Source organism: Haemaphysalis longicornis, unplaced genomic scaffold, assembly GCF_048455015.1.
Source record: "Haemaphysalis longicornis isolate Haplotype H1 unplaced genomic scaffold, Haemaphysalis longicornis Haplotype H1 scaffold_11, whole genome shotgun sequence".
Taxonomy (NCBI): Eukaryota; Metazoa; Arthropoda; class Arachnida; order Ixodida; family Ixodidae; genus Haemaphysalis; species Haemaphysalis longicornis.
In genome coordinates, this window is record NW_027526214.1 from 123109719 (window position 1) to 123124745 (window position 15027).

The window sequence follows — 15027 nt, forward strand, 5'->3', positions numbered from 1 at the left end:
ACTAAGGTTGGCCAATGAACATGTGTGGTTCTAAGGAGAGTATATAAGTGCAGGCACCTAAAGAGACGGCTACATCGTACTAAACGTCACGTTTTTCTACCGTAGCTTTTGTGCACATGGGGCTCCTGCGCTGGAGTTTTGGCGACATGCAGCGCCCCTAGTGGCCGACGCCTCTGGGTAGTAGAAAAGCAGACGACCCTCGCCGCCCTCTATGTGTTTTCCATTACAACCCAGAATGAACGTTGGTTGTACTTAGTTTATTCGCTTTATGGCGCGTTTACATGACTTCATACTGTATGAAATAGCCCTTAAAGTAGTTGCAGAAGCTAAACAAAGTAATATCCCCTAAAACAAGCCGATTTATCGGCTTTCTTTTGAGCGAGCTGTTGCGGTCGTCGCGGCGTGGGAGAGTATCACCAGGTAAGGTGGTCTAACCTCCTGAGGACAATTATCGTTCTTTTTTCTTGCGTACAGTCGACAAAGGAAAGTTCCCGAGTACCATTAACACAGAACGCTGCTGATCCTAAAGCCTGAAGTAACTACAAAAGGTTGCTTCAAAGGTTTCATGCAAGCGAACGCAAGAATTGCGAAGCCGACTGAGCTGACACTGCTGGCCTGGCACCGCCTTCAAAAACGAGTTCATTATTTTTTTGTATTTTCGCAAACTAAATGAGTCTTGCGAAAACGTCTTACGCCGAACGATTTACGGCGAGTAGGCGAGGCAATAGCGTCAAATAAACAAATTAAGCGCTATTAAAGGACACAAAACAAGCACCAAATCGCACGCCCGATGCCTGCAGAGATGTGTATTTGTATATTTGCATAACACAACACAGCCGCACACACAGCGCAAGGCCCCCAATATTTACATACGATCATCACTGACTCTGCTTTCTTATCTTCTAGTGCAGGGGTCGTCGCTAACAATCTGAACGCCGACACGCGAGTTTTGTCCTCAAATGGAGTTAGACAGCGAGACAAGAACAGAGAATCGATTGCTTCCAGTTGAATCGTCCCCCATCTTCACACTTCGCCAGATTATTGTCAAATATTATTGGCAATTCGCTGAATTTTTCTCTTTGCATTCAAAGCCCCCTTCCCCTCCCACCCGATTTGCCGTTCACCCTCCTCCGTGTCGGCTGCATGCTACTGCAGGGCCATACACTTCAAAACGTTGCTGACCCTTATTCTAGCCTATTAAGTGCTAACTGGGAATAAATGATGCAAGAGCGTAATAAAGTAAAGTGAGAGCAAACAAGGAAAGCGATTCGGCCTCTCAGATCGCCCGACCACTCTGTTTTACGGCCACTAATTTCGGAATCGCAAAACAGATTTCACGCTTCTGACGCCCGCTGCATTTTGTCACTGCGACACGCAACAAAACAGCAATCTGACGCTGCACCATGAATTCGTAACGGCGGTGCAAACAAGCACTGTTTAATGAAAGTGCACGCATGGTGCGTAGGTACGCAAAAGAGCGGCGCGCCGCAGCTATACACTCGGTCCGCCTGACTCGCTAGCTTTTTAAAGCGCGACCATCGCCGACTGTGTCACTCTCCTTTATTGGTTGGCTGTTGTTCAAAAGTCCTCGTCACCTAGAGTATAAGTTTAAAATAGAAGTTTCACTTCAACTTTCTCTTCATACGCCCATCGATCGGTGAACCTGCGAGTAGCAGAGTGCCGCCACCATCCGGGCACGTTCGTCGTCGCTGTAAACGTATGTAGCGCTGCAAAGCTTTTTCCCGTAATGCCAAGTTGATCGCCTGAAGAGATCCTGACACGTCAAGGATGGGCTGGTGACCATGTCGCAAAATAATCGGGAGCACCGAGCTCATTTTGCTTCTGTCAACACGGGATCCTATGGTACCTGCGCAGCTTTGTACTACCCGGAAGCCGCATGCGCAGCGCCCCCTGGGCACACTCACATGTAATGGCAACGCAAACTCACGGGATAAAATCCTTTCGTGCATTCGTGAAGGTTATGAGAAAGAACGAAGGAAGCATAATACACTGTATGAAAGGCAGGGAGGTTAACCAGGTAAGAGTCCGGTTGGCTACCCTATACTGGGGAAGTAAAAGGGGAGGGAACTAAGCTAAGGAAAGGGTATACAAAAGATCGACAGTGGAGCTTAAGGAGAGTGAAAAAAAAAGAGCAAAGGTAGCTACAAAAAAACATAAAGGAGAACAGGTAAACTAGCCAAATGGGCGGATGAAAAACGATACACCGTGTTCCTATTATCGTTCAGTCAGACCTGTGGCCTTTAAAAAACGAAGTAATGCTTTTGTGACCTTCTGGGACTGCATAGCCGCGTTTGCGGTGTGCGGTTAACAGTTTCTGCATCCGTGTTGCAAAGCGGTCACAGGGACACCTTCTACTGTTTTATCCGCGCCACACACCTCACAAGTACGGCTGTGAGACATGTCGATAGTGAAGAAGTAAGCGTTGTGGAAAGCGACTCCTATCCACAGGCAGCAAAGTAGGGTGGCATCAGAGCGTGGCATATTAATGGGTAAGTGGCGGTGCAGGTCGGGTTCAAAAGTACGAGCTAGGGTTTGAAAACTCTAGCGTATTCCAAAGAGTAAGCGTGATTTCGCGGGCGATAAATCGCAGTGACCTTGCAGCGTCACGAGACACAGGCCGATTGGGTACTTCAGTGATTCGTTTACGGCCTGCTTGCGAACGGTTGCGAATCGTGGTGCCATGTGGCAAAGCTGACCCCCGCAACAAAACGAAGGGCCTGGGATTTGTTTTCGTCTTGCACTTTCTTGGTCGTCGGTTATTAGCAGCTGAGCTGCATTTCTCTTTGCTGGAGAGTTTGCTGGATAAATAAAGCGACGTCCTGAATAGTCGAAACATGATGAAGCTGCGACTCCTCCACAATATGCCGGGGTTGGTTTCGCAAGGGATTGTTACAAGCCGGTAACGCTTGCCTCGAAGTGGTAGCAAACAAGCATTCGTTAAATTTCGCATAGAGCTTGTTTTGGAACTTGGTGTATTTGTTAGGATAAACGTCATGCACTCGTCAAATTCGTAGTGGGAACGATCAAACGTCGACCGTGTGCAAGGGAACAGCAGTGAGAGCTGGCCCGAGTGAAGCGGACGGCAAACGTGATAACCCCTAAACCGAAGTTTCTCAGTGGCGCCCGTGGTAGGCTAACCGAGGATTGAAAAAAAAAAACAAATTCCTCAGAGATCTCCCAAATTTAAACCGAAGCTTAATTTCGGCTTCCGTGAGTTTCAGGGGGGGGGGGGGGGTTAAATGGAGAAGGGGCTCCGCTCCTGCTTCTGTTGTTGCTCCTGCTGCTTTCTGATCGGGTGCTGCTGTGTATGCTCCCACAGATAATGCAGGCGTTCTCGGATCGCTCGCTGCCGCCTAGCAGTCTTTCACAATTTGGGCGTTTCAACCATAACAAATGCACGGGTGAGTATTAACTTAGAGCGCTTAAAATTCCGGCCACGGCACATGCTTAATTCTAGCTGTGCCAGGAAAGCGACTTGATAGGCGCGGCACCCTAGGAAGTGGCACTATAGTCGGATACAACTCAAGAAAAATGCGGCTTTTCCATATCAAAGGACCCCCATCCAGCCAATGGTGTCGCCGTATCAACGTGACGTCGCGGTAGACCGCCTCCACGCCGCGCTCACGGAAGAAATCACAGAGCGTGTTCCACCGCGCTTACGGACTTCTACCAAAATGGCTGCCTCCGCTGTTCGCGGCGAGCCATCGGCGTCGTCGGGCTCTCTGAGGGCGGTTTTTAGTGCGGCTCAGTCGTATTCCTTGTTTGCGTGTTGTGTGCAGTGTTTTTAACATGCTCGGTAACGACAATCGCTCTGGTGTTCTTTCTTCTGCTTTGTGAGCGCTCGGCGTTGTCGGAAAACAGCCGCCGCTGCAGGTACAGGAATCTGTGAACGCTGTGCGGTCGTCATCTTCGTGTGCGGGCGTTTGGTATTGAGCGTGAAGTGCTTCTCGTTCTACCGTTTAGTCCCTCCCGGATCTGTGCTACCCACGTTATATACCAGTGACTGCGAAAGGTGGCAATAACTCTTTGTTTATTTCTCGTATAATACGCCAGTCAGTTGTAAATATTTCTGATGTGCATAGCCCACGACGTTAACGCCTTGGAGAGTTAAGCACGGGGCGAAACACAAACAGCGCAGCGTCGCGCGCTGCATTTCGTTACATCAATGTCGAGCCGTGTGTTCCAAGGCCATGCCGGGGTGCCGGGTGCAAGCGTATTCGCCCAAGTTGTGATCAAGTCGCCAAGTATAAGAAGCTGAATTTTCGCGATTTTTGACGGTGAATGCTTACGACCTGTAGATTAGCAGCGTACTGTGATCTAATATGCCTCCTTTTCTATTTTAATTCTCGGCTGCGCTGAGATCCCATTGTTAAGTATTAATTGCAACTTGCATGTTTTCGTCACCTGTTTTTCGTTGGAGTGCTAAGCTGTTGTTTCGGACAAAAATGTTTTGAGTTTGCATTGTCAATGATAAAACAGATTATACATGAGTATTACCACTGCAAGTTCAACTTCATTGTCTCGCTTATGCTTCATGAATAAGCTGTTCTTAACGATAGTGACATTTCATTGTCTAGATTTCACTGGTATGGTCGGCAGCAACAATGCATGTAAAGATATGAAACAGCACTAAAATCAAGTAAGCCACCTTTCAGCTTTTCCAACACATCCACATGCATATTGTTCACAAAATCAAATTCTTGCATGAGAGATATGTAATATTGAAGCTAAATAGGCACTGCTCGCCTCGTGTTTATGTCACTTAAGTAAGAAGCTGCTGCTGCAATGGTCATCTGCATGCAAGTGCTCTAAATTCGAAATAGAGCATTCATGGTGGAAAACACGTCAGCATTTCACCCATTGTCACTGTTGTGTCACAAGTGGCTGCTGGAGCGAAAAGCTCGCTGCTCCAGCAGTGCTCAACATCATGGATGCCAAGTCAAATAGTAAGCTTCTGCTTGCAGCAGCACTGTTCGCAACTCAACTCCTGCAATATCCACACATATATTAGGAGTGTAAATCACAATGACAGAACATCAACTGATGCCCACTTCATCACACAGGCAATGAAGTATGTTTCAAGGGTTACTTAGTCATCTGTACCATAAAGCGTTATCTGCACTGATTGATGTATGACATGTTGGTTGAGTGGATGCATAGAAGCACAATATGGTACGCATCGCTGCACTGAAACTGGTCAATGCATATCATACTTTTTTTGTTAAGCAAGAGCCAAAATCGGATCATATGTTAAGGAGGAAATTTATTATCGTGCCTATGCACTACATAAAATTATTCCCATACATGAAAGGATCTATTGAAACCAACCTTGTTTACCCTTCCCAAAGCTTTGGGGATTCTTTTTAACGTTGTGCTTTTTCATTTTATCCAGTGGAGTAGACAACAGATAAAACCTTTTATCTTAATTCCCGCGTAAGACAGCAGATAGCCAAATAGAAGCTAGACGGAATCAAATTAGAAATAAAACATTGAAGCAACTTTTCTTGTTCTCACTGCTGTATCCTAATCAGATTGGCTCAGACAACTAAACAGATGCACTGCTGAATTATGCTGAGCAAATGAAACGAGAAATAAGATACTGAAGCAGATTTATTTGTTCTTAACGCTCTATAAGAAGACAACTTGGTTCAGCCAGCCACGCGAGCACACAAAGTTCAGTTACATGCTTTCACATAGGCATTTAATTTGCAACTTTGTGCATCTCATACGTGCATAAGTGTCCTACCAATGTTAAAAAGTTGGTGTGAAAACTCGAACTAGCGTCTTTTCCTGCAGGTGAAACTTGCCTTTGTCGCCATTTACATAGTGTCACACAAGGAGCCCTAGATCCACACACTGTAGAAGTGATTCTGCTTGAAGAGAATTTCTGAACTGGCTTGACTCTCTGCTTGCATGCACCTCATGCTATACATGCGAATAGCCATCCTTCCTCTGCAGCGAAAACTCGCACAGTGCAAGCGTGGCCTTCCTTCCGGAAAATAGTTTGGAACAGTGTGGGTTTTCTCTAGCTGAAGATGTACAATTTCCTTTTATGGATACATCTGCCACGCAGTGTCGTGTCAGGACTGCACTCATTCGGTCTAATTTGTGCACCACACTTGCAACACTTGCAACTTGCAACAAACCAAGCACTGCAACAGCTTTTTTCTGATTCTCATAGCTACATATCAAGGCAACCAACCGTGAGCCAGAACCACACAAAACACCGCTCGGTTCACTACAGCAAATGAGATCATGGATCGATTGCTGCATGATCTCATGATACTTCTGCCCCCCTATCTGTTATACTGGAAGATCCCTGTTGACTCTACGACACAGCACACTGCATTGAGTAATGGCAAATGAAATAACAAACCAAACACTGCAATTATATTTTCTCATTCTCATAGCTGCATATCAAAGCAATCAGCCATGAGCAAGTTACGCACCACACACAGGCTGCTCAGTTAACTCTAGAAATAGGTCCTAATAAAGCACACAAACGGCATGTCTGGTCTTCTCTGCTGTCTGAAGGAGTTGCTTGCTCCTGCAGCTATGTAAACACACCTACCTAAGCTAAATGGCGCACTCCACACTAACTGAAAGGGGCAAAGGCGGCACTGGCGAATAGCTGACCACCTTACACATCTTCAAAGGACTCGATACCAGATAGGTCACTGTCGGAACCATGTCATCATCATCCAGACGGATTAGAATAGGTTGTACATGCGCACTTGCTCCACCGTCTCCCCTGAACTTTGTTTCAATGTTGATCACACGCTGAACAGCGTTTGACCAGTGTTGAGCTCTAATCTTGGCAGCTTCTTCCCTCAGGAGCACCTCTATATCTGCCAGCTTAAATGTGACATTTCTGGCAGCGACAACTCGTTTTATCTGTACCCATATAAGCTCAATGGGATTGAGCTCACCATGGTAGGGTGGGAGCCTAAGCACAATACATCCTGCCCTTTCAGCTGCACCGTCAATACGATACTTGATGTACCGTGTCTTTACAAAGGCCACAACGCTGGTGAGTTCTTTTTTAAGCATTTTTTCACCCCAAGCAAGCCCTTTGGACGTCAGCCAGTCCTGAACGACCTGTTTGCGCGAAGAAGTCGTAGGCACTGTTTCTTCCCGCCGCGAGTGGAACGAGGCATTGTCCATGACAATTACACTACCTTGTGGCAGTTGCGGCAAAACGGCCTCAAACCACCTTTCAAAGCGGGTGCCGTCCATCTCCTCGTGGTAGTCACCGGTCTTCGTACCCCGAAAGATATCCAGACAACCAGCGACGAAGCCGTCCTCGCTGCCGATGTGCGTTACAATCAGGCGCTGTCGTTTCCCTGACGGCTGCTTCAAACCTGTCGTCAGACCACGCATGAAGGCGTCGTGGTGGGAAGCAACCGTCATGTCCGTCCAAACAGCCGAAAACATGTGTCCCGCATTCACCCAGGTTTCATCAAGGTAGAAGATTTTTCGATCTTCCATCCTGTACATGGCGATGTGGTAGAGGTACTTCTGCTGCCACGCGACAATGTCGTCCCGCTCGATCAGCAACGAGTTCCGGCCCCTCTTCTCATTCCTGAACCCGATGCCATTCAGCAGGCGGCGCACAGTCCATGGCTTGAGAGGAGTAACATCACGGCTAGCGTTGAAATCCGCAGCAATTGCCTTCACTGTCGGGATCTCATTGCTGCGAAAAAAGCGATGCACGGACGACCGCAATGCGCACTTCGTGAAGTCGTCGTACACTTCTGTGCGTCGTCTCTTTCCGGCGCTTTGCGGGCGCCTTCGGGAGGGCATCGCAACATTTACATCGTTATTTTTCATCTCTTTCTTCACGTCCATCACCAAACTCACGCTGACTCCAAGAAGTTCGCTCACTGTCCCAGCCGTTTCTTCAATGCTGCGCTCTGGGTGAAGATGCCGTAAGCGAACGTACGCGTTCCGGGTCATCTCCCGTCCGCAGCTGCAGATGACAAGGCCGCTTTTGTTTTCCTTGTACCATCGGCGTGGCGTAGATGGCAACGCACTGCAATCCTCAGTAGAGAACGATAAATCATATTCAAATGCGACTTGTTCGGGATCCATGGCGGGAACTGGGGCCCGCAATGCATAAAGCCAGAAGCAAGCGGTTGAGGGAAAACCCACAAGAGCAGAAAGTCACCATCAAGAATATAACTGAAACTTGCTACTGCAGCCGACGATAAGTTGTTTCACGCGTTGCATTATAACGGGAAAATAAATGATTTTAGCTAAGGTTTTTATCTCCGCGCAAAATGAAGCCGCCCTTAAGAAGTGTTTTTCGGCATGGACGCATTCAGAAAAGCTTGGGTCCGAGCGCTGCTTGCAGGCGCACGGCGGTCGGCCGCGACGTCACATTGATAGAGCGACACCATTGGCTGGTATGGAGGCCTTTTACTGGGCGATGCCGCTTTTTTCTTGACCTGTATCCGAGTATGATTAGGCTTGCAGGCCCGCAAAATTCCCGCGGGGCCGGCCGAAAAGTGGCTGACGCTAAATCTCGCGGGGGATACTGAGTTCATGAATTATCGCGTTTTTTAAACTTACAGATGCTCTGGTCTTTGCCAAGAAAATTGGAACCTTAAAAAGTTCTCTTTGAATCACGTAACTCTCGATGCACTCGCCACTTGTCACTGTTGTGCAAAATCCGCAGGCACCCCAAGCAATCAACTTTCAAAAATGACACACGAAAGTTCATTTCATTTTGAAGTATGCTTTGTTCTGAGCTTTGCTTTACGTCGATTCCCAGTAACGAGTGAAATTCGCATTTGTTTTGTATGAAACGAGTGTTTTGACATTGCTTGACTCCTTTCGTATACATTTGCAGTGCTGGTAGCAGCACCTTTTGTTATGCTACGTCGGTGGGACCTAAACAGGCCGTTCTATTGGCCAACTTTTTGTGTGTCTTTTTATGATGAGCCGCCTATTAACCATGTGCGGGTTGGGTAATAAAATGCTCCCTGGCAGAAGGCAATTTTTGTTTTTAGTAGTCCTTGTGTTAAACCATTTTTAATTTCTTTCTGTTCGCAGTTTTTGGTGAAGTATGTTATCCCACCGTTTCTTCTTCCTCTTCGAGCTTAGATTTAAGAACTGGTTTTCAAAACCTTCAGGTGTGTTTCTATGCCAGGTCCCAGTTCCACAGCTCCAGTTCAGAGAATAAACAATTTCATCTGCCCCATCAGGCAGGGTATCGAGACAGAAACCATTCTTCTCACTCTCCCCCATATTCTATAAAAATCTCCTATCTGCTCCGAACGCTCTCAGTGCAACGCGAACAAGCAAGGCGGCCTCTGCGTGATTGCAGCTTCAGTGATTTTTCGCGAGTGACAGCAGTTGTGCCTAGCAAGAAGATCTGATCTGATTGTAGGGTTTAACGCGCCGACGCAACGCAGGCGATGAGGCGCGCCGTAGTGGAGGGCTCCGGATTAATTCCGACCACCTGGGGATCTTTAACGTGCGCCGAAATCTCGTACACACGGGCGTTTTTGCTTTTCGCCTCCATCAGAAAAGCGGCCGCCGCGGCCGGGAATCGAACCCGCGACCTCGTGCTCAGCAGCGCAACGCCTTAGCCACTGAGCCACCGCGGCGGGTCCTAGCAAGAAGAGGGACGAGTGCAGGCTTCCTACAGCGTGCATGTTCACTTTGGAGAAAAGGCGGCAGCAAGGCGTTTCTGCTTTCCTCATGGTGTTGCCGTGTGTCAGTAGCGTGGAGGGCTTATGGAAAGTCAGTGGCTGACAGTGTTGCCTGCATGATAAACAACCACAATCATCATTATCCCGTCAAACGTGTGGTGGTGTACTCCTGCACGAGTTACAACAATGCGAGAAGGCATTTAGCCCCGGGGGAAGGTGCAAATGAATAATTACGAAGGTATTACCAGGGCAGCATGGAAACTGACGATCAAGATTTATATGGTCGGAAGCTGCGTTTTACAAGCAAATATTTTCCACGTTTCCAGGTCATGTGATCGCCGAGGAATCTTGATTCGTCATCTGGTGCGTCATCGCTTGCGTCATTCTACACTGAATATGTCGTATTTAGGGCTCCACCCACTTGCAGCCTCTCCGGCTCGCTTACACGCGGCAGTATTTCGTGGTGACACGTACCGTGCACAGGAAAATCGATTAGGCGTGTTTGTATTGGTCTGGTGGGCAAATTGACTAGTCAAGTCTCCCGCACATGCTACGTGCCCGTCTCCTTGGTATGTCCACCCTCCTCCAATGTTCCAGCAGTACAGCCACAAGACTACTCAACAATTACTATGAGGATGCTCCTCGCTAACAATGGTACAAGCGTTAGCCAGGTTGTGAGGCCAACGCCGCAGATCTGCATGTTTCAAGAAAGCACGCGTGTTGGGAGGTAAATAGAATCGGTGCAGCAAAAAATTCCCCCGCATTTCCCCGAGGGGGAGAATGTGAAAGTGCGAATGCACGGTTGTCGGCCCGCTTGCGGCGCTTGCGCTCGGCCCCCGCAGCCCACCGCCTCGCCGCCTTCTCTTCCATCTCTTCCATCGGGTTTGTAGTATCACGTGTACACCACGCAGTTATCAAGCCGCTATAACGCCGCTGAGTCGCCAACGCACGCCGCTGACGACGTAGTTTGAATGCGTTAAAGATATAAGGCGCGTCTAACACTGATATCACCGTCGCGTCCGTAGCTTGGTCGGTAGAGCGTCGCGCTGCGGCCGCGAAGTTCTCGGATCGAAACCTGGCGCCGGATGCTGTTTCTTCTTTGAAGAGCACTGCGGACGCCGCCGACGCCGCCGCCGCCGCCGGCGGTGGATGGTTTGGGGTCGCTTATAAAGTGCATTCGCACTTAAAACTCGAACTGGTGATCGTAGCGAGCGCGAGCCGAGGATCCCGCGCCAACAAAAGCCAACAACAGGAGTGTGGAAAGAGGGCTTGGAGGAGGGGGGACGGCAGAGAAATGTTAACAGCAGCGACAAAGCAATTTTGGCCGCTAACGTGAAATATGAGCCGCCTCGAGGTGAAGGATCCGAAGGTGGGAGGGGGAGACATGAAGCTCCTAGCGATGGAGAGCGAGTGGAACGAGTTCGGAGGGTGCTGTCCAGGGGGCTGGGGAAGTGGTCGCAGGCGCGGCCGCAAGGGTCAAAGGAAAATTCTGCAGCATTTCAAGAGAAGTTAAATCTAACTATTTGCTTTCACATAATTAAAAAGCCCCAAACCTCTGTTGTAAGTCTTGCTTCAGGGAAATGTTGCCGCATAATATGGGTTACATTGAAAGCAACTTCAATATGTCTAATCCGCAGAAGATTAAGAAATACTCACAGCTCTCGTCCATTTGGTGATGGGGCATGTCCTCGCATGGGCCTTGAACTTTTATGTAAAGTGAATGCAGCTTTCCGCCAGAAAAAGATTCTGGCGGAGCCACATATTTCCGGATAGTATTGCGATTACTTCCACCGCTTGTCACCTCACGGTTATAACGCTTAGCAGCACAACCTTGGAAGATGAGTTGATTGCGGTAACGGGTGAGGGCCTTCTTAACAATGTCACACGTGCTGGCTCTTCCGTTGGACCGGAATGAGAAGGTGTTGGCGTCCAGGCTCAGGAGCTGTGGGCCCGAAGTCTGATTCATGGGAAGTGGCCAGACCTCACCACGCGTCGGAACCACCTGCAAAACGGGCAAGAAAATTGCGCGAACTCTTTACACCGGTGGAAGGTATCACTAAAGTAAAAGGTAAACTACTGCTACTACTGGTTCATGACTTTCACAATTACATAGTGCGCATATGTAATATATTTTGCACGCTAATTTCACGAACCAAAAGTATAGTGCATGAGTTTTTATAAATTGAGGGGCAAAAAAACGGGTGGCCAGAACTCTGAATAGAGGCCGCCAATGAAGGTATAAAATTACATGAAGCTAGGCAGAATATCTCCTCGCCTTGAAACATTCCGGAGCATATTCTAGGGGCAAGGATATTTATTGTGGTGTGGTTACCACATCGCACTTTTTGAAGGGGGTAATTCTCTTCAGTTCGGATGGAGACAGAACAATACAAGTTGTAGGCCCGCTTTGGGGCGTGGTCGGGGTGTTCAGGTTTGGTTAGATACAGAAAATATACCTGCCCAACCTGAAGCCTCTGCCTGGGCTCTTTTACGTCGGTCGGGTCTTGATCTCTAGGGGCAACTGGAGGCTGCGGAACTTGTTCGTATGAGAGCAGGCCGCAGCGCGGGTGCTCCTGGGCTCGTTCAAGCAAAGGCTGTCGCGACTAAAACGCCTTTGGTAAGGGCAAAAGAATTGTAGTTACATCAGGATACACACAGAACACGTCCGACCGCTGCCATCGTTCCTCACCGTCCTGTTGTACTACCATCTGCGATCACTTCTTTGTCCCCGCGGAAATAAACTTCCAACAAAGGCAGCACTAATCCTGCCGCCTATTGGGTTGGCTCGTCTTTTTTTTTTTTTGTCGTGAACGAAATCTACTGGCGCAGACTCTTCCTCCGAATGACACAGCAGCGGAGGCTGAAACACTTCCTCCGCAGAGCTTCACACGGTGGTCGCGTGGGAAAGCAAGGGATAGAACCAAGAGATAAAGCGTGCTTGTATCTGCACAAACTTGCTGTTCGACTTCCAACCGAACAACTTTCGTTGCTGCTCTACCGATCTGCGAAGCTTCGATCAATCTCGCTTGAACGACGACACGCGGGAAGAACGCAGAACGGAATCACTTATGGCAACAAGAAACATAAATATTGGAGTAGCCAGGAACGTCAGCCATCGTTGCTCAGCAAGCTCTTCCAGACGCCGGGAAGCGCGAGGGACACCACTGAGACCTCAGAAGACGGCAGGTGGCAGCTTTACCCTGGGGAAGAGTGCCGGCACGTAGCACACGGGCATCTACTACCAGAGGCAAAAAAGTCATCTCCAAACAAAACAGTGCGATAAACTAAACAAAGTGAAGAAAATGCGTACACAAGCATCTCCCTTTGTCCCGTGTTTCGGGCTGTTTCTTTCGGAGATGTACAAACGTGCCCAACTACAAACACTGCTGCAAAAACGTCCCTTCTGGCGTTTGCCCTTCGTTGAGTGATTCGGGATGGAAGGAAGAAAGACGAAAGTGCACTGAGGATATCATTTAGCTAAGCTTAGAGCTCACCTGTATACAACGCAATACTGATTTGAAAATACTGGAGATAAAATGCGATAGCGTAGAATAAACATATGGTTAAAAAGCGATGGCAACATTGATGGTTTGCCAATGTGGTCTTGGCCGGCGCTCACAAACCCCACCATAGACAGGGCTGGCGTAGTCATGTGTGCCGGATATTAACCTCGAAGGAAACGGTGAAGCGACGAGGAAAGCGTGAAACCCACTACGAGTAGCCAGAGTCCAGGGCCATGGCCACCTGACCAGTAAAAACCCCGCATCCGAAGCCTCCGCAACATGACAGGCACAAAAACACATTGGTTTTCGCTACCGGCGACCAAATTACTGCTGTGTAAAAAAGAGGAAAGACAAACTAAGCACTGCGTAACCGCACGCGATCAGGACGCGCCAACCAGGGTGAGCTAACATTTCATACCTGCAAATTGTAAACGAAGTTTTGTTCTGAGGTGAAAATTGTCCTTTTCACTGCTTCTGCTTTCCACACTGTTCATCTTTTAGCAGAAATGGAGCTCCACGATCGGAGCAACCACGCAGTGCCTGCCAGTGCTACCAGTGACCGGGCGTTATGCGTGACATTAGACAGATTTAGTTGGGCGCGCGTTCCGGAAGAGGGTACGCCCATGAGGGGCGGGTTGCGACTGGGCGTGCGCAGTACGCTACGTAAATGCCCCGACGATGCGCGGCTCCGCACGCAACGGCTGGGAGCGTGGGGGTTCTGGGGCGCTTGCGGGGCGCTGCGGACCTGCTGGAGGACCTGTTGGGAGACAGCTTTCAAAATGGCTGCTGCTTCGACGGTGCCGGTGGGAAGAAGCGCGGTTGCAGGTGTACCGACTTAAAATGCGCCTGCTCGGGTTCATTTTTTTTAAGCAATGACTTGAGCTTGCTCAGGGATGTCCAGGCCAGCGATCCTTTTAGGGATCCCGCTCAGTGGACGAAAATTGCTGAGACTCAGCAACGACACCGGAAAGCCGTTCGCGGCACGAGCGGTGCGCGAACGCTGCCAAAACCTCATGGCTCTCTACCCCGCCAACGACCGCAAGGATCTGCGAAAGTAAGTTGTTTATAGTGACATGCTCAATGTTCTGCAAACGTTTGCTTGCTGGTTACCAGAGGGATTAATTTATTCGGCATTTTTTTCCTATATGTAGGTCGGACACGGGGGAGGAGTATAACCAGAGGGATCACATTCTACAGGACCTAATTTGCCTCGCAGACGGCACCACCTTTACATTTAAGGTTAGAGTTTACCGCAGCGTCGGAACTGCACCTCGAGGCCCCAGAGGTGCGGCAGCGACCCGAAGGGCGGCCGAAGCGGCTCGTAACGACGCTGCCGATAGCATCGTCGTCTTTTCGCCGCTGGAGGAGGACGAGAATAGCAGCTCCGGCATTGCCACCGCCGGTGAGTACAAGCTGCAACGATACCTGGGCTACTCTAGCTCCTCATCTACGACGATAGCTAAACTTTTGTGCATGTGATGTATATTACAGGCGTTAGAAGTCTTTAAAAAGTATTTCAAGCCAGGCGAAAATTACTAGAGGATTGCGGACTTTAAATCTATCAAATATTGCACCAGTAATGTTCACTCTTGTTTTTCCAGCACAGTTTAATACTCAGAAGGGTTTAAATTGTTAAATATTCCGAAATTTACAAGCAACAACAACAAAACGTTGGCTCTGCCACTAGACATGCTCGTTATTTCGGTTTCGCCGCACAGCACGTGCTCCGTGTTCTGACTTTACCGCGTCCTCTGCTGCGAGAGAAATACGGGGGAACAAATTGCTTGGGTCAGAGATTCCTAAAAACAAATAAATCCCGCGAAACGATTCAGAAATAAATACGTAGT

The 15027-nt window shown here is 48.8% G+C and overlaps 1 protein-coding gene across 1 annotated transcript in view; it reads right to left on the reverse strand.

Moving 5' to 3' along the window:
* LOC144160985 (beta-hexosaminidase subunit alpha-like) overlaps positions 1–15027 on the reverse strand; it is a 196522-nt gene that overhangs the window by 155425 nt on the left and 26070 nt on the right. The window contains exon 2 of the mRNA XM_077692049.1: positions 11334–11679. Coding sequence (XP_077548175.1) covers positions 11334–11679 — 346 coding nt within the window. The remainder of the gene's footprint in view (positions 1–11333; positions 11680–15027) is intronic.